This window comes from Helianthus annuus, chromosome 10 (genome assembly GCF_002127325.2).
Source record: "Helianthus annuus cultivar XRQ/B chromosome 10, HanXRQr2.0-SUNRISE, whole genome shotgun sequence".
NCBI lineage: Eukaryota > Viridiplantae > Streptophyta > Magnoliopsida > Asterales > Asteraceae > Helianthus > Helianthus annuus.
In genome coordinates, this window is record NC_035442.2 from 39,491,565 (window position 1) to 39,511,818 (window position 20,254).

General features: G+C 35.8%; 1 protein-coding gene across 1 annotated transcript; it reads left to right on the plus strand.

Annotated features, from left to right (window-relative positions):
* Nucleotides 1–247: 247 nt before the first annotated feature.
* On the plus strand, nucleotides 248–11,267 carry LOC110881252 (protein trichome birefringence-like 34). The gene is made up of 5 exons (XM_022129570.2): nucleotides 248–660; nucleotides 1,008–1,182; nucleotides 1,268–1,467; nucleotides 1,563–1,730; nucleotides 10,753–11,267. The coding sequence occupies exons 1-5, from the start codon at nucleotides 266–268 to the stop codon at nucleotides 11,105–11,107; spliced, it is 1,293 nt and encodes a 430-aa protein (XP_021985262.2). The 5' UTR covers nucleotides 248–265; the 3' UTR covers nucleotides 11,108–11,267.
* The last annotated feature ends 8,987 nt before the right edge of the window (nucleotides 11,268–20,254 follow it).

A 20,254-nucleotide genomic window follows, 5' to 3' on the forward strand; every position in this document is an offset into this window, starting at 1 on the left:
AATCTTGAAGGATAGGAAGACGAATGACAACTTCACACCAGATTCAAAGCAACCTTGCTTCCATCGCTTAATGCTTAAGTCACTGAGAATAACAACCCACTAGATGCTAAATACTGAATACTTTTATGGGACTCACTAAACATGTGGTTTAAAGTTTGAACTCATGCATTGGGCCTCGTAGTTAAATATTAAATGTACAAAAAATAATGAACTGTAAATGCAGTTTGTTTTCATGTGTGTGGCTTTATGTGAGAGATCGAGAACGATGGGGAAGATGAATTGTTCAATCGGATTATGTGACATGCAGACGATGATCCATTGTAGCATATTCATCTTCTTCCTGGGAGGATTGTCAACTATGAGCTTTTACAGAAACAATAAACAAGATGTTGCAAGTCACGACATTACTGTTACTTTTACAAATGCGATTACACGAGTTTTCGATCATCAGGGAAAGTTAAAGAGTCCACCACTGTCCTTATCAGGCACCTGTGATTTGTTCTCCGGCAGATGGGTTCATGATAACAAGAGTTATTACCCTTTGTATAAAGAACACGAATGCCCTTATCTGGAAGAAAATTTTGCTTGCCAAACTTATGGCAGAAAGGATTCTAAATATCTGCAATGGAGGTGGCAACCCCATGGCTGCGACTTCCCTAGGTCTCTCTCTCTCTCTCTCTCTCTCTCTCTCTCTCTAAAGTTTGAATGATACAACAATGTGGTGGTTTTGTAATTGATTGCTATAACTATGTAGATGCTTAATGATTTAGATATAGAAAATAAACAGTGTGACCAAAGAATTGTAGTCTAGCGGCATCAAGGTGTGTAGTAAATATGTTTCACTCCAAATAATGGTTTAGTGGGTGAATCAGTTAGCCGTTCGAAAAATAATACATGGGCGGTTTGGGAGTTCAAACTACTTGTTTTAAAAGTGATAAACCAAATTACTCTAAAAAGTAAGTTGTTATTACTATATATTTTTAATTTTATGAGGATTGCTGGTTTAGGTTTGATGGGAAAACAATAGTAGAGAGATTAAGGGGTAAAAGACTATTGTTTGTGGGCGATTCACTAAACAGAAATCAATGGAATTCGATGATTTGCATGCTTCATTCATCTATCCCAGGGGTCAAGAGGGCTGGTGGAGGTCTCAAGGGTCACTTGCACACTTTCAGGGCCAGTGTAAGTCCTACATGTATATTTGCAATTTGCAAAGGGTGCTCAATTCCTTAAATCATGCATGTAACTTGGAGTTAAAACAACACAGGACTACAACATCTCAATTGATTTCTACTGGGCTCCAATGCTTGTCGAATCTAATGGCGATAATCCAAAGAACCATCACGCGGGTGATTATAGAATTGTTGGAATCAAAGCCATTGAAAAACATGCTAGACATTGGGTGGATGCAGATATACTCATCTTTAATTCCTATCATTGGTGGAGAGTACCGGAGGTGAAGCTCTTGTAAGTTTAAAATAAAATTAGTGTTACATGTTTGTCTTAATATTTTAGCAAATCGACAAGTTAATTAGTTAGGTTTTTTTTTGTCATTGTACTAGAAAGAGTGGTGCATCTTTGTTATATGACACTATTCAAGAGTATGAAGAAGTAGATAGTCTTCGTGCCTACAATATGGGTCTCAAAACATGGTCCGATTGGGCACATACCCATATTGATCCTTCCAAAACGAAGTTGTTTTTCATGGGTGTTACAGCAACTCATTCGAGGTAAGAAACAACAAAATCCTATTATTTCTTTTCAGCTTTTAACTTAATACAACAATTACTTCTACTACCAAACAAATGACTATAAACATGAATAATGTATCACCTAGCAGGGGATCATTATATACATATTACAGATGGTTTTTAAAATTTCTCATCAGAAATTTAGAGGGATTATTTTTAAATAATAAAAGTTTTAAAAATATATATTGTTTAACTTTAATTTGTTTTGTTTTTAAACCTATATAAATAAATAAACTAAATAGAAAAAAAAAACTTGATCTATAAATAAAAAATAATATGTTAATTTTAAATACTTTGATATATTATATACACATAGACAAAAGATCAAATACAAATACCCTTTGTTTGATTAGATCAGTAGAACATGGGTAAAACATAAACCTTAATTAAATAAATTCAGTCATGAATAACAAACAAAAGATCAAATACAAATACCCTTTGTTTGATTAGATCAGTAGAACATGGGTAAAACATAAACCTTAATTAAATAAATTCAGTCATGAATAACAAAACACATGTGTACCTGACAATCCAGTAGTGGTTAGAGATGAAAAAGAAGCCATCTTAATCGGTTCCCGTTTAGGGTGAGCAGTTAGGATGGAGTTGAATACGAATTAGGTTATTGCAGTGGGGGGTCGTAAACTTTTATGGTGTGTCTTTAGGGTTCCCCAATAACCTGTATTTATATGCTTCACCCAAGGGAAAACCCTAATTAACTAGTACGGGCCTTTACGTCCATCAAATAAAGCCCAATTAATTTTATAGGGATATTAAGGTAAATATTGATCTGGTTATTAGATAAATGATCAATAAGGGCACCATAAATTATTTAATAAATAATTTACGTTAATATTCTCCCACTTGGCCGAGTGATCATTTATTATGAGTATTAGGTAAGCCTGATCAGGAGTTAATACTCATTTTAGTTTTAAACCAAAATTGCAGCAGAAAAATACAGTCGTTTAGTCAGTTATTCAACTCAGGACCCCATTAACCATACTGCAATCCCAAATTTAAAATCCAATCAACGTAAGGATCAATTTACAAGCAAACCCTTAAACGATGATTTGTATAATAATAGTCTTTACGTCATTAGGCTAGGGAAACGTAGTTAAAGACAAACAAATCAAATGAGGAAATTTTTTATCATTAAAACGTAAGTAAGTACAATATGCATTTAAATAAAATCTTTACAAAAGCCCATCTTCAAAACATGTTCTTCGAATACTTTAGGTGGGAGACCTTTAGTCATCGGATCCGCAAGCATACTTTTCGTACTTATATACTCAATACAAAGCTTATTTTTCTCAACACGCTCACGTACGAACAAATACTTTGTATCAAGATATAATCCAGCTCCGGTCCAACTATTACTGTTCGAGATATTAACGGCAACTGAGTTATCACAGTACAACTTCAATGGTATAGATATAGAATTAACAACTTTGAGTCCAGTAATCAGATTCTTTAGCAACATTCCATGACAGGTAGCGTTATATACAGCAATGTATTCTGCCATCATAGTGGATGTTGAAGTTAGCTGTTGTTTATGACTCCTCCATGAAATAGGTCCGCCGGCTAACATGAAGATATACCCTGTAGTGGATTTCTTGTCATCTTTGCATTTAGCAAAGTCAGAATCAGAATAACCAACCACATCCAAAACGTCACTTCTTCTATAAGTCAGTTTATAGTCTTTCATCCCCTGAAGATATCGAAGTACTTCCTTCACTGCTTTCCAGTGATCAAGGCCGGGATTAGACAGATAACGACCTAGCATCCCTGTAACATAAGCGATATCTGGACGAGTGTAGACTTGAGCATACATGAGGCTCCCAACTACTGAGGTATAAGGTATCATTCTCATTTGCGCCTTTTCATCCTCAGTTTTCGGACATTGAAAAGAACCAAAAACATCCCCTTTAACTACTGGAGCTACAGAGGGAGAGTTGTGTTGCATGTTATATCGACTAAGGACACGATCAATATAAGCCTTTTGTGATAAGCCCAAAATTCCATTACTTCTATCTCGATGTATTTCAATGCCAATAACGTAAGAAGCCTCTCCGAGATCTTTCATGTAAAATTATGTGAGAGTAAGCGCTTTGATTCATGCAACATATCTAAGCTATTACTTGCCAATAGAATATCATCTACGTAAAGGACAAGTATAGGAAAATTGCTCCCACTCATCTTGAGGTAGGTGCATTGATCCACTTGGTTCTTCATAAAGCCTTGCGTCTTCATGACTTCATCAAACTTAAGCTACCATTGAAGTGATGCTTGCTTCAAACCGTATATGGATTTCTTCATCTTGCAGACAAGATGTTCTTGACCTTCAGGTTTGAACCCTTCAGGTTTCTTCATGAACACGTCTTCATACAAGTCTCCATTGAGGAAAGCAGTCTTGACATCCATCTGATGCAACTCTAAATCAAAATGAGCTACTAGGGCCAAGACGATCCTTAAGGAATCTTTTCGAGAGACAGGTGAAAAGGTCTCTTGATAATCGATTCCCTCTTTCTGAGTGTAGCCCTTTGCAACCAATCTTTCTTTATATCGTTCAACGCTTCCATCCGGATTTAGTTTTGTTTTGAAGACCCATTTACATCCTATGGGTTTAACACCGTCGGGTAATTCAACCAAATCCCAAACGTCATTCTTCTTCATGGAGTCAAGCTCGTCAATCATAGCCTTGTTCCATTCAAAAGACTGATCACTACTAATGGCTTTATTGTAAGAGGTAGGATCGGTAAACTTTCCATCATCTGATACGGCTTCAGCTAGGTAGGTTTCATAATCATCAAAATTAGTAGGCCTTCTTGCCCTAGATGACCTCCTTGGTTGATTCTCAACTTCGACATATGAGGGTCCTTCATTCTCAGGTACATGCAGAGCAACATTTAGTTCCGAATGAGTTGGAGGTGGTGCAATGATATGCGTTGCAGCATCGGGTACAAGAGGAGTAGTAATAGGAGGTAATGAGATGGACCCCCCCCCCCCCCCCGCGTCTTGTACTTCTTGTAAATCATTGTAAGGATTTTCACTGCTCCCACTGACCTTAAAGTCCTCAAGAAACGCGGCACACTTGGTTTCTACAATATGAGTAACATGGGAGGGACAATAGAATCCAGAACCCTTTGAGTGATCAGGATATCCAATAAAGAAACAACTTGTTGTTTTCATATCCAGTTTCTTTAAGAAAGGGTTATAAAGTTTAGCTTCGGCAAGGTAACCCCATACTTTCATATATCTAAGACTCGGTTTCATTCCTGTCCAAAGTTCATAAGGAGTTTTAGGGACAGACTTCGAAGGAACTCTATTGAGTATATGAACAACTGCTTTTAAGGTCTCGGTCCAGAGGAATAAGGGCAAACCTGAGTTGGCTAACATACTGCATACCATGTCCATTAGGGTTCTATTTCTTCTCTCAGCAACACCATTCTGCTGAGGAGTACCGGGCATAGTATATTGGTTCACAATCCCCTGGCCTTTACAAAACTCATAAAATGGACCAGGAGCCTCACCCACGTCAGTATGTCGACCATAATATTCGCCTCCTCTTTCTGATCTAACAACTTTTATTTGACGATCTAATTGTTTTTCAACTTCAACTTTATAGTCTTTAAAAGTTGTGAGAGATTCAGATTTCTCTTTAATGAGATACAAGTGCATATAACGTGAATAATCATCAACAAACGTAATAAATGAAGTGTGTCCAGTTATGCCAGCGATGTTATAAGGGCCGCTAATATTAGTATGAATGAGCTCTAATAAATTAGAGCTCCTAGTGGCACCTTTCTTATTCGCTGATGTCATTTTACCTTTAAGGCATTTGACACATGTTCCAAAATCATTGAAATCGAGAGGTGGTAAGACCTTATTTTTCACGAGTCGAGTTAAGCGTTCTCGTGAAATATGGCCTAAACGTTGATGCTACAACATGGATGAAGTTTTCTAAGTCTCGTTTGCGTTTTTTCATTGTTAAGTTCTCATTAATATTATACGATAACAAAGACTTGGAAAAATCATCATCTAATTCTAATCGATAGAGACCACCATCCAAGAAGCCACAACCAAATATTTGATAATTAAAACAGATAGTAAGTTTGCCATGACCATGAGAAACAAGAAAACCGTCTACGTCTAACTTTGGTCCTGATACAAGATTCCGAGTAATCTCGGGAATATATAAGGTATCATAAAGTCTAATAGTTAAACCAGTTTTCATAACTAAATCTAATGTTCCCACGGCCTCGACTACTAGCGGATTTCCATTTCCCAGCTTAAGCGTTCTTTGGTTTCTTTCCAGCTTCCGGATTGTATGGAATCCCTGTAAGGAATTTGTTACATGAACCATAGAACCAGAATCAAACCACCAAGTATTAGATGGAACATTTAAATTAAAGGACTCAAGTATCACGAAAAGATTATCACCTTTCTTGGTTAGCAACTCCTTAAATTCCGGGAAGTCCTTCTGCTTATGTCCCACCTAACAGCAGAACTTGTAGTGAATCTTCCCTTTGGAGTCATTAGAGCCAGAAGCACTTGCACCTGTATCCCGCTTTTGGACCTTTACATTAGGCTTCTTATTGTAGTTCCCCTTCCTTTTCTTCGAGTCAGCAGGCATCAGGTAAGCAACATCGGCTTTCTCCAGTTTCAGACGTTCTTCTTCTTGCACGCACATGGCAATCAACTCGTTCATCTTCCGTTGGTCCTTCTGAAGGTTATAGTTGACTTTGAATGCTTCATAAGATGCGGGCAGAGACGTCATGATAAAATGCAATAGAAAGCCATCACTAATCTCCATGCTTAATCCCTTGAGCTTTTGGGCCATGTCATTCATTTCAGGATGTGCTCACGAATACCGCTGATCCCATCATACTTTGTAGTCACCAATTTCAAAATGAGGGTGCTGGCTTGCGCTTTAGACGTCCCTTGGAATTGAGCCTCCACATTAGTCAGATATTCCTTAGCTGTAGCAGCGTTAGGAATGGCTCCCCTGATAGCATGATTTATCGAGTTTTTCATGAAGATAAGAGACAAGCGATTAGCGCTCTCCCACTTTTGATGAAGTAGTTTTCAGCTTCAGTACTCTTATCAGTAAGAGCAGGGGGAGCGTTTTCAGTTAGTGCACAGTCAAACTCCATGAGTGCGAGAGTAAGGTCAAGAGAATCCTTCGACGAAGCATAGTTCACACCAGTCAAAGTATCAATAGCCATTGTAGGAGCTGGTAGTGGATTAAAATGAGAAGAATAAGATACATTGCAAAAGAAGAAGTTAGAGTGACTTATGGGTAACCTAAAACTAAGGCAGGCGGAAATTAAGACCAGTATACTAAGGAAGCTATGATAACGTTATTTATACACACCAATTTTAAATAAGGTTCTACTTGAATGACGGTTTTTGCTTTGGCTATAACCAATCATACAAGTATTATGAATAGTTAGACTGTGCAGATTAGATGTAACACATCACCTTTGGACAGAAGTTGAAACACCATAATTTTAGGCACAAGTCAAACTTTGTGAGACATGAGTGTAACACATCACCTTTGGGCTGAAAATGAAACACTCATGCATCTTAGGCGGAATTTATGTGTATATCATATGAACAAATGTAATAAGGACATACACCTAAGTGACTTTGCTTAAGTTCACTAAATAACGCCACAAGTAAACACATCACCTTTGGGCAGAAGTGAGAACTTGAAAAAATGTTATTTTAGTTAAGCAAATTTTAAATTAATCAAAAGAATTAGTTGAATGATTATTTTAAAGTTAAGTTTATAAAACATAATAAAGTAAGGTTTTATAAATTTAACCCGTGAACCTGATCCCTTGAAACAATGAAGTTAATCCGATAAGGTTGGTTCAACTAATTTTAAGGGTTTTTTATTATAATTTCGAAATATCTCTATCTATCCAAGTTAATTATTCGATTATAAATTAAAAATAATATTTTATTCGAAACTTGGAGATGAAGATACATAGTTTTAGAAAACACAATCAAATCCTAATGGTATCCCAAAATAAGAGGATTTCCTTAAATATTATTATTCTATGACCAAGTAACAAAAAATATCATTTGAAATCGTTGGCCTAAAATCTCATCTCAAATTATAATATGCATGCTGATTTCATATTTTAACTCGACAGAATGAATTCAATAAAAAATTCATTCAATTACTTTATAATTATAATGGATAAGGATTGCGGCAAACAATTATTTGTGATAATGCCATGTTCTTTTCATCATGAATTGAAAATCAGTTCATGTTTGTATACCATAATCACTACAACCATTTACATATGTTTATTAGGAAAATAATAGTAAAAAAAAAATACGGCACTAACTGATTGTCGATCATATGAAGAAATTTTTAAAATCGAATTTCATGATTGATTTGATGTAACCAACATCGCTCTGATACCACATGTTTGATTATATGGGTAAAACATAAACTCTAATTAAATAAGTTCAATCATGAATAACAAAACAAACGTGTACCTGATAATCCAGAAGTAGTTAGAGATGAAGAAGTAGCCATCTTAATCGGTTCCCGTTTAGGGTGAGCAGTTAGGATGGAGTTGAATATGAATTAGGTTATTGCAGTGAGGGAGGCCGTAAACTTTTATGGTGTGTCTTTAGGGTTCCCCAATAACCTGTATTTATATGCTTCACCCAAGGGGAAACCCTAATTAACTAGTACGGGCCTTTACGTCCATCAAATAAAGCCCATTTAATTTTATAGGGATATTAAGATAAATATTGATCTGGTTATTAGATAAATGATCAATAAGGGCACCATAAATTATTTAATAAATAATTTACGCTAACACCCTTATCGTACAAAACGTACGAATAGGGTGAAAATGTAAAAGATTTTGTAAAATGTTTTGGTCGGGTAATTTTGATCTTGTAGGATAATTATCAAAATTACTCTACAAGTGTATCTTGTAGAATAATTTAATTACTCTACAAGTGTATCAAAATTACTATGTATCAAACTACTCTACAAGTGTATCAAAATTACTATGTATCAAACTACTCTACAAGTGTATCAAAATTACTCTGCAAGTTTATCAAACAACATACAATTCAAAATTACTCTACAAAATCATTTGTACTACAAGTGTATCTTGTAGAGTAATTTTGATCTTGTATGGTAATTATCAAAATTACTTTACAAATGTATCAAAATTACTATGCATCAAAATTACTCTTCAAGTGTATCAAAATTACTCTGCAAGTTTATCAAACAACATACAATTTAAAATTACTCTACAAAATCATTTGTAAAGTAATTATTATACTTTACAAAATTAACTTGTAAGATCAAAATTACCATACAAGATCATTTGTAGAGTAATTATGATACTTTACAAAATTACTCTACAAGATCAAAATTACCCTACAAGATCATTTGTAGAGTAATTTTAATAATTACTCTACGAGAAAATAATTACGAAAATGCCACCGTGTTTTTTTTGGCTTTTTCATGTCTTTTGTACGTTTTGTACAACGAGACACTTTGTACGTAAACTTAACTCTATACACGTAAGAAAAACTAGCTATGTAGGGGAGCATTTCAGGGTGTGCCTGGTCAATGGTTGTATCTGGTCCAACACTTAATCCATTGTAGTTTTAAGTAGTCATATTAGCTCCAGGTCAATGCTCTACTCCCTTTGTAATGTCTAAACCCATGCTTTCAATGTGTCTGATTACAACTATTAAAGAACAATTATATTATTGTTGACAATATAAAAAAAATACATTACATGAAAGGGGTGACATTGTAAAGTCAATATTTTTTTTATCTCTTTAATATTATTCGTGTTTCATATCTTATTTCAGTCTTGTGTAATTTATATGTTTTCAGGTTATCTTGATGACATGTCATATCACATTACTTTTTTTACACTTTCATTAAAAAATAAAAAATAACAATAAAACAAAGACACTTTTTGTTGTTTACATGTTATTGGCCACCTAACAACCTTTTTATACTGGATCTTCATCTTCGACACTACATGGTTGTGTCTGAAACTATAATTATGGCTACCGTTCCCAATAATGGCCCCTAATATTAGCCAACTTCTTCAATACCCAGAATATCAAAACTTAGATAAAAACTGGTGGAGCCATTCCATTGACTCGTACGCACAAGAATTTCACTTCACGGGAAATGAACAAAAAGTTGCTAAATTGGCCTATGTATTGAATGTACCGATTGAAGTATTATACGAAATGAGCCGATAAATGAATACTTTCTCAACAGGAAGAAAAAGCACGAGAATCTTTTTTTTCTAGAACATAACTAAGTTGAAGTTTCTTTTATCTTTATTGGCATTAAGCAATTCGTGTCTCCAATTAACAGACCATTCGAGAAAAAAGGAACAAATATTAGCCTCAATTCTTTGGTTGTTCCATCCAATAAAAAAAGGATACAAATATTAGCCTCAATTCCGAACAGGGGGAGTATTGTATCGATTCAAACTAGCATAAATTTCAAACCTGATGAATGGAGATGGGTGGGTGGGATGGTAATGTGTCTCCGAATTTAGTTTGTTGGCATAATGGGAGTCTTGCGCTCACTTGTAAGTGCATAACAGGAGACCCGATGCTAGCATAATGGGAGTCCATGTATGAAAATTATTACATACCTAGTAGAGGGAGTCTTGGGCTAACTAGTAATAGCATAATGGGGGCTTGGTAGTTTTATGGGAACCTTATCCTCAATTAGCTATGGATTGCCGACGGGATGCAAACGATATTCCGTCGGCAATGAGTACCCACAAAACCTAGATAACGTTATGTATAACTTTAACGGATTTCGTCAGAAGTCTGGGGATAAGTACTTTGTTGAGTGGTGTTTGTAATTAGCCGTTGGTGACACTATTTGTTTAGTAGTGTCTGGTCTGTAAACTACTATTTGCAAAAGAACAATTTGAACTAGAAAGGCGAAATAATAGTAGTGAAATGCTTCTTGGTTTTGTAGAGCTAAAGAATGGGGAGGCATGAAAAAGATGAATTGCTATGGAGAGACAGAGCCAGTAATGGATGACACATTTTGGGAAAGAAAAATAGATCCAAAAATGTTGAGTATACTAGAGTCATCGTTGAGCAAATTGAAAGCGAAAGGAGTGAACGTACAGATTATAAACATAACACAACTAACACAATGCAGAAAAGATGCACACACTACTGTTTACAGGAAACATTGGCGTCCCTTAACTGACGAGCAAAAACAAAACCCACGACTTGCTTCAGATTGTTCACACTGGTGTCTTCCTGGAGTTCCTGATACTTGGAATGAACTTCTCTTGGCTTACATTTTCTGGTTTCAAAATTGAGCGGAAAATTCTTTAAAACTAATAGGAAATAATGGACTTGGTTTCTGTCCATTATTGGGTTATGTCCATTAATATGTACTTGGTTTCTGTCCATTATAAGTATGCAATATAGGAAACTATTTAAGCATTTAGATTACTATAAATATTTATTTTTGTCTTAGTTTGTTCTTGGTTGCACTTAGTTTTCTATTAAGTTGTACATGGTTTTATTGGCATGGTAATTCATATATTTAACCGTTGGACTATTCGAATTAATTAGTTGTTGGGTAATATGAACGTTGATGATCAAGTCTACTTTTCTAGATTTAGTCTGTTTTTTTAAATTTACTGAGAATAAGGAGGCGTAGTTGTTTACTTTTTCCGTTCATGCTTTATCTTGTACTCTATTTAAGCAATTTGAAAGTTATCAATAAGACTATCCATTCACATTTATTTTCTCTCTGTTACTTATCTATTTGCACACAGAATTATTGAGTTATCATAACCAACATTGTGGTATCAGGGCCACAGGTAATCGTTCATTTAATTTTGCTAATTTGATTTCATGGCCAACAACATTGCGATGAACTCGAACATACCAATCACTCCTTTCCCCATATCAAAGATAAGGGTTATGAATATTGGTATATTCGAATGAAAACATTGTTGATTTCTTAGGATTTTTGGGAACTAATTGCGACTAGGTACAATGAGACTGATGGAGATCGACCAAGACTTGGAGAAAAAGGAAAGAAGGATGCTAGAGTGCTAGCATTGACTCAGCAGGCCGTGCAAGATGAAATATTTCCCAAAATGCAGCAGCAACTACTGCTCGTCAAGCATGGAGTTTTCTTCAAACAGAATATCAAGGCAACTCCAAAGTTAAGACTGTAAACTTCAAGGATTGCGACTAGAATCCAAGACCATGTTAATTTAAGAAAATTAACTTGTCGTAGATTTTTTTCTTGAATGTGATGAAGAATATGAATAAGAAACAATCGTTTGGTGAGAATATGACAGATCAAGTAGTTGTGGAGAAAGTTCTTCAACGCTTCCCTCCTCAGTGGGATCATGTTGTAACCGCGATAGAAAAATTAAAGGACTTATCAACCTTAACCTTTAATCATTTGATGGGTTCTTTACAGGGTCATGAGACACATGTTAACAAGAAGGTGGATCTTGTAGAGGAAGAACAAATATTTCAGGCAAGGGAAGAAGGTGGGTCATCTTCTTGTAGAGGACATAGTCATGCAGCGTATAGAAGTCATGGACAAAGATGAGGCCTTGGACGAGGTAAAAGTCAGATCAAGTGTTTCAATTGAAATAGGTTTGGTCATGTGAAAGCTGATTATTGGAGTGAGCCACAAGCTCACACAACTCTTGGTGATAATGAGGAAGAAGAGGAAAGTGTACTCTTCTTGAGTGTTCACATGAGCTCTAATAAAAAAAAGAGCAGATGAGGTATGCAATTTAAAAGCATTGTGTATGGCTACAAATCAAAAGGAAGAAGATAATGCATGTTTTGTTCATAGCGGGTGCTCCAACCATATGACGGGACAACAAGGGTTGTTTATAGATATTAAGGATAAACAAGAAAATTAACATGAGAATGAAGTATGGAAAATCTGTTCAAAAAGAAGGAACAAGTACAGTCAAGCTAGAGGTGACTAAAGAGAAATACAAAACGTTAAATAATGTTCAATATTCCATCGAGTTGGATAAATATTCATAATACCTCATCATTGACCACTAATTATACTTAGACCCTTACATAATTACAATACGAAATTATACCGTATGAATTGGTGGTTCCAAACTTCTGCTTCATTCTTCGACTTTGTCCATCTTCCTTACCCCATGGAAGGTATATTCTCCTAGGGCAAAAACAAGCAATCTAACAACCAACACGTGGTATCAATGCCACAAGTCCACTACATTTCCACCTTGTGTATGCCCAACCATATACCAATACCATTTACAAAAGATACAACTTTTTACGATAATGCATGTAGATGGAGAAGCTTAAGGAATCTAAGAAAGAGATAGCAACACATTACACTATATGATGTTTACAGAATCAAATTATTCAATATGGGCTTTGAAGATGCGGGAAAACTTGTAAGCACAAGGAGCGTGCGTAACGATGAAAGATTTGGATGTCAAAGAAAGATCAGTTCGTATGGCAATGGTTATGATCAATCAATCAATTCTAGAGGAAGTGCTACCTATGTTAGTAGAGAACTCCACAACAAAGGAAGCATGAGAGACACTTCGAACAACGTACTTGGGTGCCATGATTTGGAGGTGATTCTTATTAAGGCGAGTGAATCGATTGATGTGATCGCCATGACGCTTAACATAATCATAACTGATAATCACTCACTTCTAGTAAACGTTGAAGCGATTATGGTGGTGAAGAAGTTCCTTCAAGCAGTCCTCATGAGGGGTATGTAGATTGTAACCTAAATCATGCAATATTGGTGATCTAGGTAGCATGTCAATTGGAAGAAGTCATAGGCTATCAAAAGATTCACGAAGAGTGGCTTCGTGATTTAAAAAAAGAAAGGTTAAGCAAGTTTACTTCTCACACAAGCCACGACAGGGATTATTCATGACAGCAGGGCGAGCGAGATTCTTCAAAGGGAAGATGTGCAAGCCACATCTTGAGAGGACGTAGGTGCAGTAGAGGTTGACATTCATATCAGTCATGATATGATTTTAGTGCATTAAAGAATGACCAAATAAAGGTAAAGTGTTAATTTTGTGAAGAATTTGGTAATTTTACATCGGAATATATATCCAAATAAATGGCAATGAGAGGAGGCTAGCCTAACACCCGCTAATTTTTGCATGAGAATATCCAATTCATATCAATCACGATATGAATATACGTCTTTGCTAACTATATGTGGATTGACACTAGGATATTTGAGTACAATGATATATTGCTCTTTACAATTAGGGCCTCACTTCTCTAAGGTGATTACTTAGGGTTAAATGGATAATTGAAACCCTAAAACCAGTTAACCAGTGTGGATTACTCAAGGTCTCATGTAATGTTCTGAATTCTGATTTTCCGAATTAGGAATTTAGGATAACTCAATTAGGTTTATGAACTATGGTTTATCAATGCACTTGATGACTTGAATACTTTATTAGATTTATGAATTTGGATTACTTGGTGAGTTGAATACTTGAATATTACTTGATTTCTGAATACACTTGATAACTTGAATATTTATTGATTTATGAATGCACTTGATGACTACTTGAATATTTCTTTATTCTTGAATATTGATTTATCGATAATGTTAGCTACTTTAGAATAATTTAGCTATATTTTACGCATTTTAAATTATAGAAACCAAGCCTCCTAAACAACTATCTGGTAATTTAAACTGGAAAAAAAGAAAAATAGATGCTGAGTTTTGTTTTATTTATTGTTATCACAATTATCGCCCTATTGCAGTATAATATAATATATATGGGAAGGATTACATAAAAAGTTCATTTTGACTAAGTAGGATAATAAGGTGTTGGACCCAGTATGGCCTAAACAACTTCTTTTCACGTAAATGAATCTTGAAAAAGATATGCGGAAATGGAAATCAGACTTTTAGAAACAAGACCTATAGAATTATCAATTTTATATCACTTTGAAACAAAATAGATTACAAGGTGATTGTAAGATTATTATCTAATACAAATGAATCTTGAACTCTGTGGGTGAGAAGGGCAATGGAGTTTGTGTGTTGTATATGAATGATAAGCTTCAAACTCAATTGTCTTCTGCTGGTTGAGCCTTCTATTTATAGAAGGTTGGGTACATGAATAAACAATAGTTTATTCATACAATAAGTCCTGCAAAAAGTAGCAATTTGACATATTCATTGAATCCAACGTTCAAGTTGCCTTTGTAATCATGATATCCAATAATATCAACTTGCTTCGGTCATGGTGGCAGGATAAAGCTTGGTTTTAGACAAGTGGGGTAATTATCAGAATTTCTGATAAACCACTCATCAGAAATTCTGGCGAACAAATCATCAGAAAATTTGATGATCAGAATTGTCAGAAATTGATGATATTTCATCAGAAATAACATCAGATCCATCAGAAATGACCTTCTCTGATAATCCAAATCAGCTCTTGATCAACTTGTGATTCTTTGAAGTAGATGATGTGCATTTCAGTTGTCCTATCTGATCTTCTTCTTCTTGTTTTGATCTTCAGAACTGTTACCTCTTCATAGATCCAGTTGATTGTGATTTTCTTCAATACTTACAAACAAAGTTTCCTAAAAGTTTCCCCCTAAGTATTGTAAGAAAATGAACTATCTATGTTAACATAAACAACTTTTAACTAATCCTTGAAAAGAAAAATCAAGCAACTAAGTTCAGAAACATAAAACATAATCAAACCAACCATTGTTCAAAACAAAAAAAAAACTTAAAATATTGTTCAAAAACAGAAATTTAATCTCATCAGTTCGTTAATTGATCTTCACTCAACTTCTGTATTTATCTCCTGGTTTCAGCCTTTTCTTGTGATCAATTGCCTTTTGAGTTTCCTTCTACATTTCTTTGTACCATCCTCTTGCCTCTATCCAGTTTTCAATGCAATCTTCAATTGTTTTTCTCAGCTGTTCATTGTTCTTTCCCTTCTTTTTGAGCTGCTCTTGTTTCTCGTTCATGCCGTTCCTTATATATTTTAAAGTTTGATTTGAATACCTGCATATTTCACTGATTCTAAACAGAGCTTTCTCATCAGAGCATCTTTGAAGACTACACACATTTCTGGTTTGTCAATGATTGCTCCAGTTCTCACCAGTTTTGAAGGAATTTCAGCTGGAATTGAGGTGTTGGGAGGAGGTATTAGCACTTTGTTGCTATACTCAAAATTGATACATTGATCAAAGTTTGCCAGTGCAGCCCTATTGTATAACTTTGCTCCTGCACTTTCGAGACTGTCAAGGGCTCTTCTGATCACAACTGTACTCCCTTTCTCTTTATCTATGATATTCTTCATTTTGACTATGCCCATTGGATGAATATCATCAGCCAGATCTGCATCAGTAACCCTTTGTTCACTTTTATCTTTTCTGATCAAGGTATGCTTGTTTTGTCCTTCATTACCTAATATGCCTCCTCCAGTGGTCAAAGTATCGATTCTTTCAATAGATACTATTGGATTGGTCAAGTGTTTGTGCAGAATTACCCAGCTTCCATTGTTTCTTTCTTCAACAATACCTTTACTCAATGGAGAGAGTGGCCTTTTTGGGTTATCTTCTGGACCTTTCCAGTAGTAGTGCTTTAGATGTTCTTCAGGGTACATCATTTTGTGTAAATCATCTTTCAGCACTTCTAATTCTTTGATGTTTCCTTCTGAATCTTCTCTCATTACTTTTCTTGGCCTTTATGAGGAGGTCACTTCATGCTCTATTCTTCTCTTTTCTTTTGTATCCATCCTTATGCTAAAATCTGTTTCTCCTATGATGGCTGTAGAGGATGACTGAACTGGAACATGTTCTTTCTGTTGGACCCTTGAAGTGTCTGGCTTTGGGACATTTGGTGGAGGACCCATGAGTAACTTTTGTTTATCTAGAGGTGGACCCATGGGCTGCTTTTGATTTTGAGCTGTTGGTGTTTCTGTTTGTTTGGTTTGATCTTGCTGAATGTTTTCTGGTTGTTGTTGAGGAGTTTCTGATCCTCTTGCTTGTCTTTCTTGTGGAATTGGAGCTTTCAGTTCATGAAGGTCAACTTTTGCTAGTCTGGCAACATTATACTACAATCTCTTTACTAACAAATGGACATTAGTAAGAGCTTGAGTATTTGTTTCTTCTTGTTTCTTCATTTTCTGAAACTCCTGGTTTTCTTGATTTCTTTGTGCAGTCAATTCCATCAACAGTTTCTCAAAAGCCTCAGTCATGCTGCTGTTGTTGGCTCTGAGGAACTGTATTTCTTCAAGAATTCTTCCTGAACTTGAGCTTTCTCCTGTAGTTGCAACTCCAGCCATCTGTTTCTTGATATCTTGTAGTTCATTGAGAGCTTTCTTGAATTCTGATGAGCTCTCTCTGTTTTCTGATGACTCTTGTAGTTTGTTGAGAGTTGCAGTGTTATCTTTTGTCTGCTTCTATACAGCTTTGACAGTTTCTGATAAAACATTGATCTCTAAGTTTTGATTTCTGATTTCTTCCAGTATCAGATCAAGTTTTATTTCTGTAGCTGTTTTCTTAGTTGCAGTTGTATCTTCAAGTTCCTTCTGAAGTTGTTCAGTGGACATAGATTGATGTCCTTGGTAAATAGGAGAAACAACAGATGTTCCACCTCTAACACCAGCAGAAAACACATTCTCTGCTGTTCTGAGGTTAAGAGGATGGAAATATTCCATATTCTCTGTTCCCTCACCAGAAAACTGAAACATATTCAAGTCCTGGTTTTCCTCATATCCTTGAACCCTTTCAGGTTCTCCATGAGTTGTTGAGAAACTCTTAGTTTTCTCATCTAGGTTTCCTTGATCAGTAAACTGATCTCCACCTGTTGCCACCAAATTTTTTCTCAGAATCTGATTCAGAAAATGGGTCTTTGGTTTCACTCACATTTTGTTTTGTAGAAACAGTGCCTCTATGTACAATTTCAAACTTTCCTTGAATTGAGTCATCAGAATCACTCTCAGAATTATGAAATATATTGAGTTTAGAGTGTTGTGCACCTGTTTCTCCCATATGTGAGACTTTAGCATGATGTTCTTCTGCAACAGGACTCATATTCTGTTGATGGATGGAATGTCTGTTGACTACGTTTGCATTAAGTCTTAGGTCAAGATAGGTCAACATAGGTTCTTGAAAGTCAAAATTATGTTTTATGTTGTAGTTTCGCTTATGTGTCATAAGTTAGAAGTAGTTCCGCTTATTTGTCAAGTAGAGGTTTCGCTTATAGGGTAAATAGGTAGTTTCGCTTATTTGTCAGGTCTTAAGAGCGAAACTACAGGGACTATATATAGCAGTCATAAGCGAAACCACAGGATTCATTCAGTACGTTGGAGCGGAACTAGATCATTGCTTGTGTAACCAAACTCTGTCAAAATTGAATCAGAAAGCAATAAAAGAGAAGGAATTAAAAAGAAAAAGTTGTGTAACTTCATGTGCATTGATTCCACCTTTGTATGTGAAGATGAACGTTCTCAACTGACTGTTTAGGGTCGGAACACGGTCCAACAAGTGGTATCAGAGCTCAGGACGAGGAGTTCATACTACTACAGCATGATTCTACAGAATTCTCTCATTTCTACTCACTTTCTCTCATACTTTTTCGATTTGAACTAGTTCCTACGGTTGAAATGATCTGATTTTTGAGTATAACGTGTGAAATATAGTAATAACAAACCCTAGAAAGAATCAGATTAAAATACGGCTTAAAAATGGTAAAAAATCAGTTAAAAACCTAGTTCCGCTTATTCGGACATCGCTAGTTTCGCTCGAAATACCAAGTTTAGCTCGAAGGTTTCGATCGAAATTACACATAGTTTCGCTCATACGGACTTGGTAGTTTCGCTCATAGTGGCATCTAGGTGTTTCGCTCATTCGAACAATATAGTTTCGCTTATTTGGTCATAACCACTTTCGCTTATACGGACAAGTATGGTTTCGCTTTTCTGTCAAGAGTGGTTTCGCTTATCTGTCAATCTGCTATTTCACTTTTGTGTCATTGTGTTTAAAAATTTCGGAAATTTTTCTAAGTGTTGGCTGATTTTGCAGGTACATTCAAGATGGATGATATATTCTTGAACCCGTTCAGCGATATGTACGCGTTTAATGGAAATACCGGAAACGATGATACTTCATCAAGCAAAGAGAATGAGAATCCGACGAATGCGAAGAAAAAGTTAACGGAAGCTTGGGAATCGGAAAGTGCCTTTGGAACCTTCAATAAACCTCCAAAGCTAATGGCTATCGAGGAATACAGTCGGTGGTCAAGAAAGTTTGAAGATTGGTTAATGGCATTCGCATTCGCATTTCCCAGCTGGAAGAGTTTGAAAAACGGTTATGAAAATGGAAACAAAAATGGTGAAATTTTAAGATCAGCTGAGGAGATTGATTCATTTGTAGCTGAAAAATGTGTGGCATTGTTATTTCAGTCTGTTCGGGAGGACATAATCTCATTGATCGATTATTCAAATGCAAAAGATCTCTGGAAAAAGCTAGAAACGAAATGTCTAGGAAGTGCTGAAATTGTGAAAAGTAAAAAGAAACTTCTTAGGAAAGAATTTGATATGTTTAGCTGTTTAAAGAATGAGTCAGTCTGTAAAATGATAGAGAGGTTTGGTCATCTGAAGCTGGAATTAGCAAGACATGATATCAGATATCCTGATGATGAGCTTATCGACAAACTGTTCGATTCATTGCCTGACGAGATGGATTGGAAATATTATGCGCTGATGCTGAAAAACACTATCGAGCCTTTAAAGTTGACTGTGGATTTGTTGATTAAGAGACTTGAAAGTCATGAACTGGAACTGAAAAAGACATACAAAGTCAATCACTCATCGTATCAGCAGAATTTGGATTTGTATTATCCAAAAAACATGATGCCAAAAGCAACTTCTCCCAAAACTGCTTTTTCTGCTAAGAATGTGTCCACATCAAGCAAAGAAAGTCAAAGTGGTCAAAGCAGTGGAAATCACAGTGGTTATCATAGTGGATCTTCATCATCTGCAAGTCATTCTGATGCAAAGAATCTTTTTCAATGCAACATTGCAATAGACTTGAAGAATGCTCAGAATTTTGATGAGGAGTCGGCCAAACAGCAGATGATCTTCCGAGCATCGGTGTTGGAATCGTATGAAGGGTTAGTAGCTGGGAAGATAGGAAACACCGACTTAACGAAGGAAGATTATGATCAGATAGATCCTGAAGAAATGGAGCTGATTGATATTCGTTGGGCTATGGCCAGTGCTGTTCGTCGAGCACAACGTTTCATGGAAATTACTGGCAGGAAGACAATTGGTGGTCCATCTACCAAGGTAGGGTTCGATAAATCCAAAGTAACATGTTTCAAGTGTAAGCAGAAAGGTCACTTCAAGCAAGAATGCAGAAACGCATATGCTGATGAGTCGGAGAACCCTTTCAGAGATGATTACTACAAGAAAGCGATTTATCACCAGAATAAA